At 44.2% G+C, this 18770-nt stretch overlaps 1 protein-coding gene across 1 annotated transcript in view; it reads left to right on the forward strand.

Annotated features, from left to right (window-relative positions):
- The first annotated feature begins 456 nt into the window (after window positions 1-456).
- ERI3 (ERI1 exoribonuclease family member 3) overlaps window positions 457-18770 on the forward strand; it is a 119106-nt gene continuing 100792 nt past the window's right edge. Inside the window, exons 1-2 of the mRNA XM_008924355.4 lie at window positions 457-728; window positions 14453-14569. Coding sequence (XP_008922603.1) covers window positions 480-728; window positions 14453-14569 — 366 coding nt within the window. The 5' untranslated portion in view covers window positions 457-479. The remainder of the gene's footprint in view (window positions 729-14452; window positions 14570-18770) is intronic.

The raw sequence follows: 18770 nt of genomic DNA on the forward strand, positions 1-18770 counted from the left end.
GATGGGTTGTAGTGTTGATATGTGTATTGCTGTATTTAATTCCTGCCATGTATCAGACACTGCATTGTATATGAAAAGATGAAAGGCCTCCTCAGTAATTTCAATGGGACTTAGATTTTCTGTGTTTTAATTGTTTTTTGCTGTGTTCTGCTGTGATAAGGTTCAGTAGTCAGGTGTGATCTGGTTCCTGGAACCATGACTGTTGTGTGTCTCATAGTTCTTAGTTTAGAGCCATTTGCAGAAGTTAATTTTCAGTTACCTGTGATTCTGGACACCCTAAGCTCAGTCCAAATGTCATCTGTTGTGCTTAGAGCAGGTTACTGTGTTATTTCAGGTTTGCAATGCTGGAACCTCCACTGGGAAGCACAGAGGAAATCCCTGTCAGAGGAGGACAGTGAGCAGATACTAGGAGAGATGAGATGTATGTGTACATGAGTAACGTGAGTCTCTCTTCAGTTTCAGATGCCTCTGGATGTTCAATGATAGCATTCCTCCATACTGGAGCAGCAAAGTTTTCCCAAAACTTACTTTCAAGGGCAAGACAAGCTGTGTCCCCCCTCCTGGCTGGTGTTCTCAAAGGGTACAGCTCCATCGTAAGCAGGAAACTGGCGTCCCACGGCTTTGGAGCTTCCATGGCAGCAATGTCATCCTTCCCTCCACAGAGATATCACTACTTCTTAGTGCTGGATTTTGAGGCTACGTGTGATAAACCACAGATTCATCCTCAGGTAAATAGTCCTGTTAATTATCCCCTTGCAAGTTGCTACTCATGTTCTGAGAGGTAAAAGGAAAAAGCACAGTGCTGGCTCACTCATTTTTTCTGGTTTGTCCCACCTTCTGTTGCTGGTTCTCCAGGACTCTTGCCAGACTGTTTGGTGGGAATGAATGAAGGAGGCTGATTTCCATCAAGGAAGTCACAATTCATGTGTTATCGAAAACATCTTTAGGTCATGTATAATTGTCATCTGTCTTAATTGGGGAGGCTCTAAAAATTTCTGGCTGGGAACTTGCATTAGAAGATGGCAGCCTTGTTTGATTCTGCAAGGAAACTGGCTGTTTGTAGTGAACAGCTTTAGGAAGAGAATATTTTGAATTATAGGAATATGTGCAACATAATGGTGTTTGTAGATAATTTCAGTGAGATCAGATATCTTGCCTGGGTGTTAACTCTGGAGTGTGATGAGACAGGAAGAGTTCACCTTCAGAGAGAGCTTCCAGTGCTCTGCCACTTGAGACATACAGAGATCCAGATGAAGTACAGAGGTTTTTTTGCAGGCAGTTCTTCCATAGTAGTGTAGACCATATTAGTAAATATATTTTCAGTTGTCAGCAGGATGAGCCTAGGTTTTCCATTCAAATTGGAAAACTGTACTAAATAGAAAAAAACCCTAATATTGGGTTGATAGTGAACAAACAGAATTTTTGAGTCTAAATTGAACTTACCCCCCCTGCCAAGCAATTGTCCTGCATTTATTGCAGTGGGTTAGAATAAGTTCCTTTTGCTTTGTTTTAACCATGAAAGGCTTAAGCAGTTTTCAGTGTGGTGTCTCATTACTGAAGTGACTCGATGCAGTGTATTCATTTCCCACTGCAGCTGTGGTTTCCCTTGGGCTTGTCCTAGCTAAGGGATGCTGCAAGTTGGGATTGAAGTTGACTCCTCTCTTCCCCAGTAGAGCCTTGGTGAGTGCCGCCTGCCTCTTATGTTTCTTGAAAAATGGACATCAAATTCCCAGCTCTTTTGCTGGCTCTTTGTGGGAGGCTGTTGTGGCTCTGCATCCAGTTCTGGTAGCAGGGTCTTAACTGCTCTCCAAGTGAGATGTCAGGCTATTTCCTGGATGCTCCGCCTCGGGTGCACAGACCTGTCAAAGCTGTAAATTGGATCTACCTTGTCCCTTTGGATATGGGTTTGGTCTGTGCACATTTTGATGCAAAACCATGATGCATGTGGAGCTAGTTTACAGCTGGCAGTAAAAAGGAGCATGAGTGGAATATGATTACTACTGTTTTAAGGAGCTTTGTCCCCAAGTCCTTGCCAGGGAAAGTAATGGTCTGGGCCAATGCAGATCTGCTATATATTTTGTTGGTGAGATAGCACCTTTAAGGTAGAGATGTTCTTCAGTGTTTTTTTTTTTCCAGTCTGCTGTGTTCAGTGCCTGTCTGCATCATATAATGTGTGGAAAGGGCTGTCAGTCCCTCACAGCCTCACCAGCAAATTAGTTTGACAAATAAAGAAATTACTTTTGCTACATGGGGCTCAGTGTAGCTGGAAAGGCTGAAAGTGCCTGCCAGTTGGGTAACTTTATAAAATGAGATGTTAGTTGATGCTCCTATCTACCTCTTATCTCTTTGCTGACCATCATGGCTTTTGTCCTCTTCACTGGTAGGCTGTATGTCATGGTGAGCAAACTGTGCCATGTATTTCAGTGATGTTTTCTGCAAGGTTTTATTGGCAGGATCTTTCACTGGCGTAGTGGCAGACAGGTTTTAGAGGTTTTGACCTGAGAGCTGGGGATGGTGAGGTGCTGATCTTCACTGTGATCCCGCTAATTTTTCTGCTTTTAATACCTGCAAAATAGAAGTCTAGATACAATGAAATTCAAATGCATTGGAATTTGATGAGGAAGCTGCATGTACAGAGTTAAGCTAAGCTGTGATTCAGGTTACTTTAAGTGGGTAGGCATAGCTGTAAATTTAGCCAGCTCAGCCTAAAAGTCTTGCAGAGTGCACTTGCCACCATGCAGCACACTTCACATTTTTCACTAACTGCTCTTCTAAATATTCTGGCTTCTTACAAGAAACTACTGAAAGAGCTATCTTTTTATCTACACTAAGATGTGTGACTGCCACATCTGCTCCCCCTCCTGCTGTATTTACTCATGCTCTTCTGCAACCGGCACTCTCACTGGCTTTATCCCTGGGGAAGTCCTTCATGCTCAGCGGTGAGCCCTGAAGACGCCTTCATTTCCATTCCCTTTCACACTGCCCAATCTCTCTGAGGTCTCGTGGTATGGCCTCTGTAATGGGGATCAAGGAGGGTCAAGGATGGTGGTATTCCCCTGGGAAGCTGTCTGCATTGTGGCTCCAGTGGCTGGGACTGCTGGCAGTGCCTTGTGGCCACTGCCCTCTGCTTCACCGCTCCTGGGTCAGGCATCGAGGGGCCTTCATGTTCCCTGCCCTACACCCACAAAGGAATGGGAGCATCCTTGCAGCCCTTGTGACAGCTTTCAGCAGATACACTCCTAAATCAAAGTGCAGGTTTATACACATAGAAACCACTTGGCTGTGTTGGCTTTTGGCATGTATTTATGAATAATTGGACCACGCCAGAGAGAAGAGAAGTGGGGAGGGTGGGACTAACTGCACAGTCTTGTGTCATATAGTGTTTTAGCCAGCCAGAGGTCATTAGAGGTTGGTAGTAAGAGATGTTTATGGCTGACCCCTTGCATGTCTTTAAAGCTTACCTTGTGCCTTTGGAATGTGATCCAGAGCCCAGTGGGGTCAGGTGGGAGCTGTCATTGTGCAGAGTCAGTGGACCCTGAACCATGGTGGTGCTGGTGTGCTTCATTTTTCAGCTCTGAGTTTTCTCCTTTACTGTCTGCTAAGAGTTTATAAGTATCTTCTGCTTTTATACACTGTCAGCCCATAGAGCTGGGTACATATGATGCTTTAGCTTCATGAGAAGATGCATTAATAAGTGAGCATCTTGCTCTTTTGTCCCTTTGTCCTTGTATACATCAGTGTTTATGGTGGTCAGTGCTTTCAGTGACTGTATTAAGCAGCTCCACAGGCTCAGATCCATGGCTGCCTGTAACCTTGTTTTATTAATGCAGTAAGAGGGTGTGCCTCTTTCGGTCAGCAAGCCAAGTACCTTGCCTTCAACTTCAGCAGAGTGGATGAAAAGAGGTGGTTGGTTTTTTTTTTAATAAAAAAAGTCCGAAGGTAGAGATCAGGTCTATTCAAAGATGATTTTGAAATTAGCCTTCTATATAGGATGTTAATCTCTACTATAATCTAGTAAAACCACTTAAATGAAAATCAAATAAAATACAAGCTTTGTATGTCTGCTGCCTGGAAGTGTAAAAGAGCATCAGACCCCTGACCTGGAGGAAGGAGCTGGATCCAGGAGTTGCTAAACTGCTAAATGAACTTTTGGTAATGATGAAGTTGCTTTTTCTCATGTCAATTTTTTCAGGTACTTGCGTTCAGTGTCTAGGATTCACTCAAATTTGATAATCAGTTGGGAATCAGAAATTTGCCTTTCAAACTCTCTGTAAAAGGAAAATATGAAGTGTTCAGATCTTCTCATTGCCAAAGAAGGTTGTGACCAGAGGCAGAAGAACAAATTGTTTACAGACAGTACTTTCTGTGTTCTCTTAAACAGTGCATTTTAAATACAAAAGTATCTTGATATTTTTCTTTAGTTTATCCTACATATTTCAAATTTGTTCAGCTTGCATTTTGATTGTTATTTTGGGAGAATTTGTAATTCTAATTGCTGTCAGATGAAACTGGACATACTAATAAATACAAAACATCACTCACCATTTCAACATAAAACTGTAAACACTGAGACTGTGACTAAGCATATGTTCAGTTACTAAGTTACTTTTAAGTGTACAAACAAATCTGGATGATCAGAGTACATTTCATGACTGGCAAAAGTGCATTAACAAATGGAAGCCAGTGTTTCTGTAAGATAATATTAAGTACAAATGCAGGAGAAGGTTAAAGCATGTCCAGTCTTTGTTTCCTTGAGCATTGCAGGGGTTTTCCCCTGAACATCTGTCCTGCAGTTCCAGCCCGCAGTCACGGGCAGGTGCAGCTGGAGTGGCTGTGATGATCCCTGCCTGTACTGCTCTACCTGTGGTCTTGTTCCCATGGCAGGGACAACTGAATCCTGTGTCTCTGTTCCTGAGATACTGTGATTTATAGACTGACCTTGTGAGGGGAATGGATGTTGATTCCCACCAAATTTAGGCCATAGCAACAGATGTGCAGTCCCTGCCGGGCTCTCTGCGCGGGGTGACTAGATAGATGATAGGGAAGCTGCCTTGGGAGCCGTATCCGACGCTACTTTGTAGGAGGAATACGTCCCTGAAATCACAAACTTGCTGCAGGAGGAGGTGATGGAGAGACTGCTGGTCTGCTGGGAAGCAGGCTGCAAGGTACCTTCTGCATGCCTTCCATGTGGTTTCCTGCAGAGCCTGCGTCAAGTCATTCCTAGCTGAAGGCCGGGATGGGAATGCAGAAGGTGTCTCCCACAGTAACAGACGTGGTCACAATCCTACCCAGAGGCAGATAAAGGACATGTGCCTGTCTGTTCTATCTGGACATCCCCACATAGCAGCTTTCTTCTCATACCATTTTTGTGTGGCTGTTAAGCTCAATGCACTAGAAATCACCTGCCAAAACCTTTATTGAAGGTGATCATGAGTTGCTGAAAAGTGAAGAAATTCAGGCTTGTTTCCCATGGCAACTTTAACTCAGCCATAAGTATTACAGTGGAATATTAATCTGCAATTACCGATATTCATGCAGCTTAGGCTTGAGTGTAGTTTTAATTACCTAGTTCTTAATTCAGCTTCTTACAATGCTGTTTCTAGCAAAATACCATTAAAATGCATGTAACACAGTGACTTAAAAGTCTTTTTTTCTTTTTACTTAAAGCAAATATATATATGTATTTTATCATCTCTTTGCCAATTATGGCTGTTGTTATGCCACTCTTCTTACATCAGAATGCTTTAAGTTCCTGGAGTGGCAGGAAATAGTTCATATAAAAGCCTTTCCAGATGGATTTTTCTGTTTGCATTAAGTTTTTGAAAAACCTTTTTGAGGCCTTGTAGCTTTTGAGGGTTACACCGCACCTGGTGTCTCAGACCTGCATTCACTTTGCCTTGGAGACCTCCCTCATTCTCCCAGTAAGTGGGGACAACCTTGCTGTGACCCGTGTGAGTCTGACAGGGCGGGTTATGACTTCAGGCAACAGAATTAGCTGTATTTGTATAAAACCCGATGAGCTAGGGAACATGAACAGTTACTGAACCCAAATCTCCTGGAGAGCACAGCCACGAGACCACCAGGCAAGACATCTGATGTATGAAAAGAAATTCAAAGCAATCTCTTATTTAAAGATATAAACCCGGCATTATTATAGCAACAAGACTAAAATACCAAGGCACTGGGGTGGCCAGTTGCTGCAGTCCTAACCTGACCCAACCTACTCAGCTTTTGGCTGGTTATTGACAGGCCGATGAGATGACTACTTTAAAGCAATCAGTCATGTTGCCCTTTCCCTCGCAGCATGTGGAGACCCCACATCAGTTATGCATCCTGGCGTGCAATTCCCCACCTGTGCTGCCTGAACACTGTATCCTTAGCTGTGCAAACATTACACATCGTTTAGGTGACAAGTTGCAAAGTTAAGTAGACTTGTTGTTACAGCAGAAAGTAGTTGAGCGGCAGTCACCCTTGAAAAGAAAAGATCCAGGCTAGCTCAGGAATGTGCAAGTCCGCTGGATCATGCTTAAAGGTTTGTTCATCTCTTTGTAAAGCTGCTGATGAGGGCAGCGTGTGCTGCTGGAAATGCTCACACCAGGAGCATTTCTCAAGTGAAGGGGACGGGTGCCACAGGTTTGTAGTTTGCTGTGCCAGTCCTGATGTGTGCATGACCCTGTGCTGTCGTCGATGATCAGTGGGTGCCTGCTGCTCTTTCACAACCTCTGAGGCGCAGGGAGTATTTTGCATCCCTCCCAGCATGATATTTTAAAACTAGGCAGTGTTCCATAATGTGGCATCTATCTACTGGTACACAGGGATGTTGCTTTTCAGGCTGCTGTGGGACCTGGGGAATGGTCTTTGCTGCATTGAAGTTGTCTTGTCTTAGCTTTGAACAAAACCTTCCTGATAAAGAAGCAGTGCAGCTCAGCTCTTTTGGTGAGAAAGGCACAAGACATGACTAAATCTTGTGGGCTTTTTCCCCTTTGTGCCAAGCTTACTGTGCAACCATCCCTGTGTTGTCTTTGTTGGTCTGTGCACTTGTTAACTGGCAAAATAACTCTTGGATACGTTATTTAGTTCCTCTCTGTCAGGCAGAAATGCGCTGCCACCAGCAGCTAGTTGCGATGTCTGTAAAACCCTGGGTGTTCATTTACATGCACTAGCGTGCCCTTTCTACCTATCCCAGATGTTTTAGTGTTGCTGGGAACATTGATCATTTGTGCTGCTCGATATCAGGTGAAGAGGTTGGGTCTTGAAGTGATTTGATAATTCTGCAACAGGGACTGCACAGGCGGTAGAAAGGAGCAGATATGAAAAAGGATATAGCATGGTTGTCATCTTGCAATGGAAAGGTAGCACTTGGAAATGTGTGTGTGCTGTTTTTAACCTGGTTTGAGTACTAAGCTTCCCCCAAATTGTCAAGCTTAAATTGTTGTTGGCTATGTCAGTAGACATGTTCTGGGTCGTTAAATATATGTCAATAGTGCTTGAAGAAACAAGTTGAAGTGTTGATGTCTGTTGGTCTATATTTCTCATCCCAGGTGTGAAAAGAGGAAGGAGGTTCTGCCTTATTCTTGATGTCTGGGTCCTGCTGGAAAGATCAAAATAGCTTAGTGGGTTTTGACAGGGAGAGATGATGCTGGAGGTGAGAGGCAGGAACCAGCCTGGGAGGAAATGACTACCGAAAATTTTGTTCAGGATGGCAGGACAAGGGTTGTGAGCCAACTGTCAAGATTTCAGGTATAATGGCAAGCATGAAATAAGTCCCAGGTACCACAGGGGTAAATTTAGGGGAAAAATGTCATTTGTGAAACATGTGGATCCTCCTTTTCTTGGCCCTGTAAGGAGGGAACTCAGCTGAGGAAGTGCTTCACTTGGCATTCCATGCTCTAAAAGAAAAAAAAAGTTACTATTTTGAGAGGGTGAAGAGAATCAGTGAGTGTGACCAGGGGTCTGCAAAACATAACTGTGAGTGCAGGCTGGATGGCATTGGGGTTGTGTTTAGTGCAGTGACAAGAGGGTATGTAAAATGAGGTCTTCTGTTGCAAAAATGAGAAAGAGAGTGTTCTGGCCTGTGTCTGCTGTGGGTAGGAAGAGCAGTCAGGAATTTAAACAACAGCAAGGGAAATTTGGATTAGACATTAGGAAAAACTTTCCAATGATAAGACTAATGAAACAGGAGGATAGAGTGCCTGGGGAGTGTGTGAGTCTCTCTTATTGGAGTCGGTAAAAACAGCCTAGACAAAGTCAGAAATTATTTAGGGGGTGATGATGCTGCCCTCGGGCAGGTGCATGGACTAGATGTCTCTTTTAAAGCTGAGGCTCCTGGAGGCATGTGATTAGATGGGGATTTCAGCTTCTATTAAAGAAAGAGAAATGGTCCCTCACCCTTAAAGTAGTAAGAAAGCACTAGGAAATAAGAGCCACGTTTGATGCCAATGCAGAGCCCAAAATGCTACTTAGATTTTATCTCTGAGGAAATCCAGCCTTTGGGCTTCAGTGCCTGAGTGTTGGGGGTAGGCAGTGAGGTTCACCTGGGAGCAGAGGGAGGAAGAAACACTGGATATTCAATGTTCAGGCAGCAGAATGTTTCTTCACATCATCTTATCCCAGTGTTTTGTGATAAGATCTGCCATATTTTCCATATTCCTGCCAGTCCCGTTGTGTTTTGTTTTTTGACTTGTGTTTTGTATTTCCCTTCACACTTTTCTGGGAGATAATAGTTGTTTAAATGTATTAAATTATTAGATGTGTGCATACGCGCATTTTAAGCTAAGCAGTGATGGAAAAGGAAATTTGGAGGTCAGCTGCTTCCCCAAAGACCTTTTGACAGGATCAATCAGTACAGAGAGTAACTTCCCCAAGACCAAAGTGCTGAAAGGCTCTGCGCTGCGTGTGCAGACAAGCATCCTTTGGAAAGCCAGCAGAGCCCTGATTCAGCAGAAGTCCTGCTGTCCCCCACTGCAGAGGTGTTGCCTTTATGGTACTTGTTTTGGTTAGTTTAATAAAAATTTTGAAGTGGGGAAAAGACCTATGAGGTCATCTTGGTTACTGCCCCTGAGGGCCAGTGCAAGGCTGCTCACTTGGAAACGGCTTTAGTTAAAATAATAATTAAGGCAGAGGATGGAAACTGGGGAGGCAGATCTGTTAGGCTAGTGCTGTCCTTACTATGTCCCTTTTCGATTTTAATTGCCTTGGAAAAAAAGGAAAATCACAAGGCTTTAAAAGCTCTGATTCTTCCTGCTCTTCAACCCCCCGCCCCCTCCCCGATCTTGGAGGCATCAACTCTCATCTGTCAAAGTGTAAATCAGCAATTAAAACACAAACAGCGAAATGCCAAAGATGACCCGAAGCACAAAGCAACTGACAAACAAGTCCGGACAAATCGGCGGATAATTTATAAGCATTGCCCTAAAATCTAATTATTTGGCAATTCGAATTTGCAGCCGGCCAGGGCTATGCAATAAATTTAACCCGCCATAAATTATTTAGGAGCAGCCCGTGGTGTAAATCAAAAACACGAGTGTTTGTTTAAGAAATAAGCTCCTTGTGCATAAAATGACTTTTTCTTTGGTGGGGGGAAGCATCCCTGAACAAAATGAGCTGGTGCTAAGGCTCTGCCCCTGCACAGACGCTCCCTTGCCTCTTCTGCCCTTACCTTTTTCTGAAGATGTAAAGGGTTCTTTCAGTAGGAAGTTTTATGCTTTTCCTTATCAGACAAAATCCGTTTCTCTCAACAGCCTCTGCTTGCTTTTATTGCATTTTGAACAGTCAGCTCTGATTTTTATGGGCATCTTTTATTCCTGTGTTTATTAAACTTCTTCACATGGCGGTTAGAGTGAGGGATAAATTATTCTCTCGTAGTTTTTGAACTGAATAGGCCATACGGCCTTCCTCAAATATGTAACCCAGTGTCCTGAAGAGTGGCCTGGCCACTTTATACATAGGCTTCTGTATTAGAAGGTTTTGAGAGCTGGGAAGCTCTTGCTGGGCACTTTATTCTTTCTGTCTAATGATGTGAGTGCTATCCAGATCCAAAAGGATAAGCAAAAAGATTCCTCTGTGGGAATTAGTGTAATTTCAGGTGCTTTCTTCTCTGACAGGAAATTGTTTAGCAAGTATAGTTTTGTTCTTCTTCATTTCTTTTATTAGCAAGAAGATCAAGAAGGTTGAATTGGTGCATCCCTGCTCTGGTGTTAAAGGGAGGGGAGTTTCATTTAGGACGAGTGGGTAAGGAAAGGTTGGGTTTATAGCAGTGCTTTCACATGCCCTTATGAATTTTTCAAATCCCTCTTAAAGGAAAGTCCCTAGCCATTCCACAGTTACCCTGCAGCCTCCTGCTGCTACTCAGCCCACTGGCCAGGTTGCACGAGAGGCTTTCACCTGGAACTCTTGTTTTTGTTTTTAGAAAAGGCAAAAATTCTGAAGGAAGCTGTCACATAGATTTGCTTGAAGGACCATGAAATCGTAAATGCAAGATTGTTGTAAAGAGAGTGGACCTGGATATGTATAAGCCTCTGGCTCTGTAGGTTCCTATTGTTACTGTGTTTGGGGGCGCAGCTGAGGGGAGGGACAGGGTGCCGATGCCTTTTTCTTTAAGCGTGTTAATATTGATTTTAGAAGCTCTGTGTTCCAACAATATAAATGCAAATGCCTGTAATTGGGAGCCTCGTGCAGAATTTCTCAACAGAAAACATGTTCAACTTTTCATGACAATGAAAGGAAAATAAAAAGCCGCTTATTTATTGGTGGTGGTTTGAATCCTGGATTTCCTTTCAAGTTACTTTGCAGTGCTAAATAAAATACCTAATTGCAGTGCTCGCAAAATTCAAATGAGTACATTTGTTCTTCTGGTAGCTTGCGGCTATTTGCAGCCTCTGGACACCCTCAGCATTATTTTAGCACATCCATAACTTCTGGTTGTGCTGTAAGCTGGGGGTGGGTCAGGGGGAAGACTTAGAAGCCCCAAATGCTGCTGGCACAAATCACTGCCGAAGTTAGGACGTGTACTCAGTGTTGGAGTGGAGCTGGGTGAGGATCTCAAGGTAACACCTATGGATGATCAGGTTCAGATAAAAGAAAGGAAGTGTCAGTGAAGCTCTCCTCTTAACTCCCTCGTGCCTCTTTTCCTCCACCTTTCCCTTCTGGGAGGAAGCAGTGAAGGTCCTTGAATGGTGGAGATGGAGCTGAGCATGTTGAGCTCACTGGGCTGCTGTGAAACGTGAGAGAGCACCCGGCTGCCTTCCTGCGTCACAGTCTGCTGGGGGGTTGTGTGTGTGAGTGTCTAAGTGCTCACCATTTCATAATAATTACTAATGAAATTCTAGATCTGTAATAACATTTCGGATATCTAAAACAAACCATATGCTTGTAAAAAAAAAAAAAGAGAGAGGAAAAAAAAGTGGAAACAGATCAACTTTAAGCCATAAATTCTTGGTAATAGAGGTCTCTTTTCTCCCCCCTTTCTGTTTATGTTTGATAGATATTTTTGTTTCTGCAGGAATGTCAACTCTTAATTTCATGATGTATCATGGGCTTAAGAAAATTGAATTTAATAAAGGCAAAAGATGAATGGCACCTTTAAAGGTCCCAACACTTGTCTTTATTAGCAGGACAAACTGCAGGGTCTCCAAACACTGCTTCTCTCCAAATGAAAGTTTAAATGAAAAGTACAGCAGTGTCACAGGTTAAATTTCATTGCAGGACTGGCTAACATCGTTAGTGAGGAGTGGGGCTGATTTCATGGGGCTGGTATCTGTTGCCTTAGATACCAGTGGAGCAAACACTGCCAGAGACTGGAAAAATCTCCGCTATAGGAAGCGTGCAGATAAACAGCCTTTTGGGAAAGGTTCTTTACCACTTGCTTCCAAAACTGACCAAATAAGCCCAAAAAAGTGGGTGCTCTTTCTCTTAAGACGCCCAAGTCGCCTCTGGGGTTCCACCCCTACTCCTGGCCATGCACCTCCTAAAGACCCGCAGTAATTCTGGATATTGTTAAATTTTCCACAGTTTTTTAGTATGGCTTTTTATTTCCTCCGTCTGTCTTAATCCGACCCTCCTGGAAGTGCTTTTTGCCTTTGGTACTGGGAGGCCAGCAACGCCTTTGTGTATCAGATCAGCAGCAGGGCTGTCTTTCAGTCTCGCTTTGCATCCAGCCACTTGATGACCCCTGAGGATGTTTCTGGTCCCTTAGGACCTATCCCGGCATTGCAGCGCAGCCCTGCTGTGAAATCCAGCCGGTGTGTGTCTCCCTCTGGAAGGGGAAATGCTCATCTTGCCCTGCCATTGGGCTTGCCTGCTTCCATGGTCACCCGCTGGGTGGGATGCAGACCTAGGGGGCAGTGAGACGCCCCAGCCCGATTTGAAAGATGCCACAGTGTTATCCTGGGGTTAAGTGTGGCTCTGTTATGACAGCCTGTCCGTTAGCTTCAAACTTTGCAGTCTGTTTTCCTTCAGAACAGAAATTTGCTGCTTTCAGAGCCTATCTGTGGTAGCCATTCTGAAGGGAGGATCAGCTGTGTCCAGCATTCCTTACTTTCTCGTGTTTCCATGGGTCCTCCTGGGTGGCTGAAGCTGGTGCGTTTCTCTGCACCACAACAGGCAGTCTGGGTGATGCTCAGGTGTTTTGCACGTGTCTTCTCCTCCCCTTCCAGCCCCTGGATTGAGTTTCCTCTCTTTCCTGGGGAAACTTGGTGACTCCCAGTGGGGTGGTACAGCTGTGGGGAAGGATGTGCCCAACCATCTGCTCTGCTTTAGCCCACGTGGCACACATGGAGTGTGGCACAGATGACCATGGGGAAACAGTTAAGCCCTGCATCCTCTGCTGTTCCACTGCTCTGTGTCTGCACCTGGGCACTTAACATTATTAACACTTTATTTTATTTTAATTTTTTTCCCTAATTTTCCATATCAGCAGCACATGTTCCCCACGTGCCCTGGTCTGGGCTGTGTGCCTGTTGCACCAGGAGAGCTGCTCTCCTGCATCTACAGGCTCTGTCCACCATGGAAATTGGGTGTTCCTCCTGGCTATTTAAATTGTCTGTTATTTCCATTTACCCACCCAGCTTCTTGCCCTCCTGCTGCCTAGTGGGGTGGTGATGTCACCAGCTCACATGTATAACCTCACGATAATTTCTGCCTCCAGGTCATGAGGGTTGCAGCCAGGGTCCAAAAAAGTGTGTTAGTTCCTCTGCAGTGGCTGCATTTTTCACATGCTAATTTTACTCACAGGAGTTGGATTTTTTTTTCATTTTTTATTATTTCTTATTTGTCTCTTCCAGATGTTTTCAGGCAGTTTTTTTTTTGTTGTTAAACTAATTCCATTCATGTTTTAAAAATTTATGAAAGCGCTAATAAAAATGTCAAAGTGGTAAAAATGTTAGCTTTTGCTCTGCTTTGATTAAATTTTGCAAACTGTTTTTGAATATTAAAAAGCAATATTTTTTTTATTCTCTCTCCCTCTCTCTGTTTCTCTCCAGAAGTGATTTGAGAGGCTTGTTGCATGGATATCACTCAGCAGCCTCATTTGCACTCCAGAACCTTGGTGCCATGGATCTCTATTAAATAACATAGACAAATTATTCTTTAAAGACACCAAACAAATTGTCACTTCTCCTCTTACATTAAACTGGAAGGAAGAAAGGGAATGGAGAAGGAGGGGGGTGAACACAAAGGATTTTATCGCTTTTATTCAGTGGGCAGCTTTTTTAATTTCATGTATATTTTTTAATAATTGAGAAATCCATCGCAACTGGATTTGTTTAAACTTTTTATTAACAGGTCCATGTAAATTTTTGATTGCTGATTATTCAAATAATTGAACATTCTTCTGATGAAGGAACGTTTTTATTTCCCTATCAGCATAAATTGGCTACAAAGAGGAAAATGAAGCAGGGCTTGCTACTGTGCTGTATCCCATAGGAATGGCTCCTCAGTCTGTTGGAGGAGGGCAGTGCTCCTCAGCCTCTCCAGAGGAGGAGGTGCTTCATGCAGTAGTCCCTGTTGTCTGTCTGATGGTGTCCTCCAAAAGGATGGTGGGGTGGAAAGGATGGGACTGGTCTTGGGGAGGGCTCAGCCCTTGCCAAACAGACTTGAGCCCATTGCAGGTACATCTCCGTGTTCCATGGGTAGCACGTGGGTGGTGAGAGACCGTCTTCCTTAGGTGCAGCTTAGGCAGGGCTGTGTGCAGCTGCAGTGCTGGGCACAGAGACCTCCTTGCTGCCATCCTGGCTGTGATGAGCATCAGCACCATCCTGCTCTGTGCCTGAGGTGTTGGATGTGCTCTGTGCTGCAGCACCACCTTCCCACTTTTGCAGAGCTTTGTGTTGGGCTTATTTTTGTTTGGGACTATCGGGCCCTTCTTTTTACAGCCACCTTGCTAAAAGGGATAATTTCTAGCTTCATTCTTTGTTTATTTTAAATGAACAACTGCTTTTCTTTTTGCACTATTCAGGAAATCATCGAATTCCCTATCCTGAAGCTGAATGGCAGGACGATGGAGATTGAATCCACCTTTCACATGTATGTTCAGCCTGTGGTGCATCCCCAGCTTACGCCCTTCTGTACAGAGGTAAAGTGCAAAGGTTCCCTGGTGCTCCAAGGGTCTCCCTGGGAAGCAGGTTTCCATTGCACCAGGGACTGGGGTCACCTTTTCACGGTTCAGCTGCAGTGCAGTGTGTCATGCCAGCCTTAGGTTAAGGACAAGGGGAATAATTTTTTGTTATTGCAGTACCGTGTAAAGACCTCACTTTGGATTCATAAATAACTCTAGCTGTGATCTGCTGACTGAGATAGTTGTATTTACAATTAACAAACATCTAACTGGGTGACCACAAAATAAAAGCTGATGCTCAAAGTCTTGTAACCTCCCTGTGAGCTCTTGTGATTTTGCTGTGCTGCTCTGTGGTGGGGAAGGTCAAAGAGAGCATGGTCTGAGGGAAGGAAGTGCTGTACGGCTGCGTATTCAGAGGCTCTAAATGACTCTCCTGTGGGCCTGCATGTTGGGGTTTGATGAGTCCTTCGGAGCGGTAGGATGTCTGTATTTTTAAGACTTTCTTTTTGATGTCATGCTCGTGGGGTGCTTGAAATGATTGCTGGAGAAGTAGCTTCTTTTTACTTGGTTGCTCTCACTACTGAGTGCAGCTGCTCTTGAGCCGAGGCCACCTTTCCACAGATACAGAATGAAGGTGGGCAGAACGGTCCCTGAGGGTTCAAAAGAATTGGGGGCAGGGGTTGGGTTGGGTTTTGTTGTTGTTTTTTGTTTGGTTTTTTTTTGTTCAACACAAAAAGTTGAATGTTTTCCCAAGTGTGTTCTTTCTTTTTGTTGTAATCATCAAAACAAACTTTAAGTTGCTCTTGCTTTGGGCTTTTTTTCCTGCCACTCCACTGGTTCAATGTTGGCCAGCTTGGTGACTAAAGTACCGAATGTGGGAATCAGGGTATCCAAGTTCTTTGTTCTGTCCCTATCTTGTCTAGGATCATAGCACCATAGCGTGTTTTCCCCTACCTTGCTGGCTGCAGGTTTAAGCCCTTGGAGTGCTTGTCCCACATGTACTAATCTGATGAAAAATGACTCCTCTGTTTTAGGTGGAGTCCCCTCCAGGACCAACCAGCCCCTTCCATATTTTCACATTGTAAAAACAAATACTTATTTTTATTCTCTTGTAACTGAAAACCATCTGAAGGTATTTTGTTTCAACTAAAAAAAAAAAAAAAAGACTAAGCACTGAAAACTTTATTCCCAGGAGAGGGGCTTTCAGAAAGCTATAAATGTGTGAGAACAGAGGGTTATAATGGAAACCGTTTTGCAACCTTAATGCTAGAAGGCTGGACAACTACTTTGGCTGTCCTTATCCCCATGAGACTTGCTGGACATATGCTTGTACAAATGTGATAAATCTCACAGTTTGCACCTGATCTGGGCTAAAAACAGCGCCATCTTCTGAAAGAGTAGAGCCCAAAATGTCCGTTTTGCAAGTCCTCTAAATTCTAGAGAGAAGTTGTCTCATTAACTACCACCAAAATTCCTTTTTCTGGAAGTCCCTCTATTTCATCCTTCCCCCTGTTGTGTCTCCTGTGTGGAGCCCTAAAGCAAGCAGAGCTCTGTGTGTGTATGTGTGTGTGATGGCCACGTGTTTGCCGGAGTCCCCAGGATGGGCACGGCTGTCCCAGCTCAGCGTTGTGCTGCAGACTCTGCTGCTCACCGTGGTCTGGCATCGTGTCCAGAGTTGGATGAAAACAGGCAGTGCTGATGCCAGCAGGCAAAATGGTCGCAGAACCCCCACCTGTGTGTATCAATGGTACGAAAAAGTCCCACTTGCCAGGTTTGGCAAGTCCTCTGTTATTAACAGTGTGGGTTAGGGAGCTAGTTTTAGTCCTAGCCTGGAAGTCACTGGCTCCTGGGCATCTTCCCACTGCACCCCTTGCTGCTTAGTGTCCAGCATGGCTGCTGTCCTTCCCAGCTTGGCAGTCCACTGGCCTGTTGCAGGGGCTGCAAAGAGGTCCAGGAGTAGGATCACGCTGGGAATGTAACTGGGCTTGTCACTAGGCCCTGTAGCTGGGGCTGAATTTGAAGCCCTGCCCTGAAGGCCACAGGTAAACTGATTGTACTGAGGACCTTAGTAAATAGTGGCGTTGGTGCCTGCTGCTAGGCAGGTGTAGGGGTCAGCCCTGTGCCACTGGTGTAGGTTCCCTCGAGACCCCAGGGACACAACCAGGACGTGCTGCTGTGGAGCTGCTGCCTGAACAGCTCCAGCACTTGCCATTGACTTTCTGCTGGTTTATGTTTTCTGAAAAATACTCATTTTGCTAAATGCCAGTAAAGGGCTTTGTCTAGGCACCTCTACTTACAAAGGGTGAGATTTATTGGCCCTCTTTGTCTACAAAGAAAGACCAGGCCTGATTATCAGATTGTACACCAGAGACAAGTGCTTAGGTAATCAGCAAACTGTCTTGGAGTAGAAATACGATGGTTTCCCAGATAAACTCTCTAGGAAAAGCAGTGCTGTTAACATTACATGGGAGCCTGTCTGCCGTGCTGCTGATTTCCCCTCTCCCCTCTGCTTCCTGCCTTTCCTGGGAAGCAGTAGAACTGCTTAGGAGAGACTCTCTGTGGGAGGGTTACTGGAGTTGCTTGACATTACTCCTTGGGTCTGGAGTACTTCTCCCTTCCCTCTTCCTCCTTGAAGAGGACAGCACAGCATGGGAAGGGCGCCTGGAAGGGTGGAGAACTTGTGGTCACCCTCCCTTTGCTTTTAGTGTGTCTATGCACCTCCTGGCTACAGGAGGTTTCTTCAACTCCCCACACAGATGGCCAGGAGCATGTCTTCCAGTACTGGCTCACTCTGAGCCCTCATCTGATTCCCTTTCTCCTGATCTGCTTCTGTAAAACAACAGGTTGTGATTGGTTATGATGAGGGCTGGGTGTTACGATGAGTGTTTAGGTGGAGAAGGTGGAAAGTGCTTGCAAGTTGTTAAAAGCTGTTACTAGGTGTATAAAGCTCATCATGCCCTTTTGGAAGATGCAAGTGGTTTGTCTGCTGCCCAAGCAAGTTCATGCTGGGAGCTAAAGGAAAGATTCTCTCTCACAGAAGGTGCTTGTACAGGCTTTTTCATGGTACTTTGCTCTCTTTTTATGATTAATTTTTATTGATTTTTTTTTTCCCTGAAGGAATAGACAATAAAAATACAGAAAGATAAATGCCTTATAGCTTGTTTGTGTTCCCAAGTACTGTGTGCTTCTTGGGATCACCAGTGAAACTTTACAATTGTGCAGTTTTATGTTTTTATACTTCTTCAAAGCTGCAAGACCAGATAATGCTGCAGAGATCCAATGCACTAGGTTGGGTGTGACAGGTGGATGTGACTGATAACAGAAAGAATCAGAAAGGGTGAGAGAATATAAATCTGGTCCCATTTGAGCACTCTCTGACTTGTATTGAAATGTACCCGTGGAGCAGGTATATCCCTTTGTATTCATGTGTATGATTTCTGCAGCACAAATCTTGTGTGTGTGTAGTGGGCAGTATGTTCTTGTACAGATAAGTTGGTACTTTCTGCCTCATAATGGCTTGATGAACTTGAGAAACCCATGTAGAAAAGCTTTGCATTCTTAAAATACTTTCCCTAAAAGGTATGTATTACCATTCTGTGGAAGTCACTTTGAGAAAATAATCTTTTTACTTACAGCTTATTCAGTGAGTCAGGTATTTGGTATTCATTAAGTGTAATTACAGTTTAATTGGAGTTTAATATCTTTTCTTTTTCCATCCTCTGAGTTCAATGCTGTAAGCCAAGCAGCCAGAGAAACTGAGAGGTAAAAACCATTTAGCTTCCTTCAGTTGCCACATATTTAATAAAGCCAAACCCTGTGGTTTGTGAGAGGGCTTATTTTTATGAGTAGGTTGAGCTGGTCTGCATGGAAGAGTTACTCCTGGGTGGTGGTGAGGCTGTCAGCACCTCTCGAATAGGTGCTATGGCTTCTGGAGCCCTGGATGAGTGTGCAAGCACCAGGGCATGCTCCTGCATTGACCTTATTTTATGAAAATGTGTGAGGTGTGTAGCTTCAGGAAACTGCCATATGAAGTGAAATCCCATAGTGTGCACTTGTTTTAGTAATGATTTTTTTAATTACTTGGATGCATTGATGGCAAGCTACTGACGTCCGATATTCAATATGTTAAAAGACAGTTTTGTCACTTGGAAGGCAGACAGAAAAATTATCTCTTTTCCATGTGCCTCAAGCCCTCCTGGGCAGACACAGGCAGAGGCCC

Source organism: Manacus vitellinus, unplaced genomic scaffold, assembly GCF_001715985.3.
Source record: "Manacus vitellinus isolate BGI_N305 unplaced genomic scaffold, ASM171598v3 scaffold_21_pilon, whole genome shotgun sequence".
Lineage (NCBI taxonomy): Eukaryota > Metazoa > Chordata > Aves > Passeriformes > Pipridae > Manacus > Manacus vitellinus.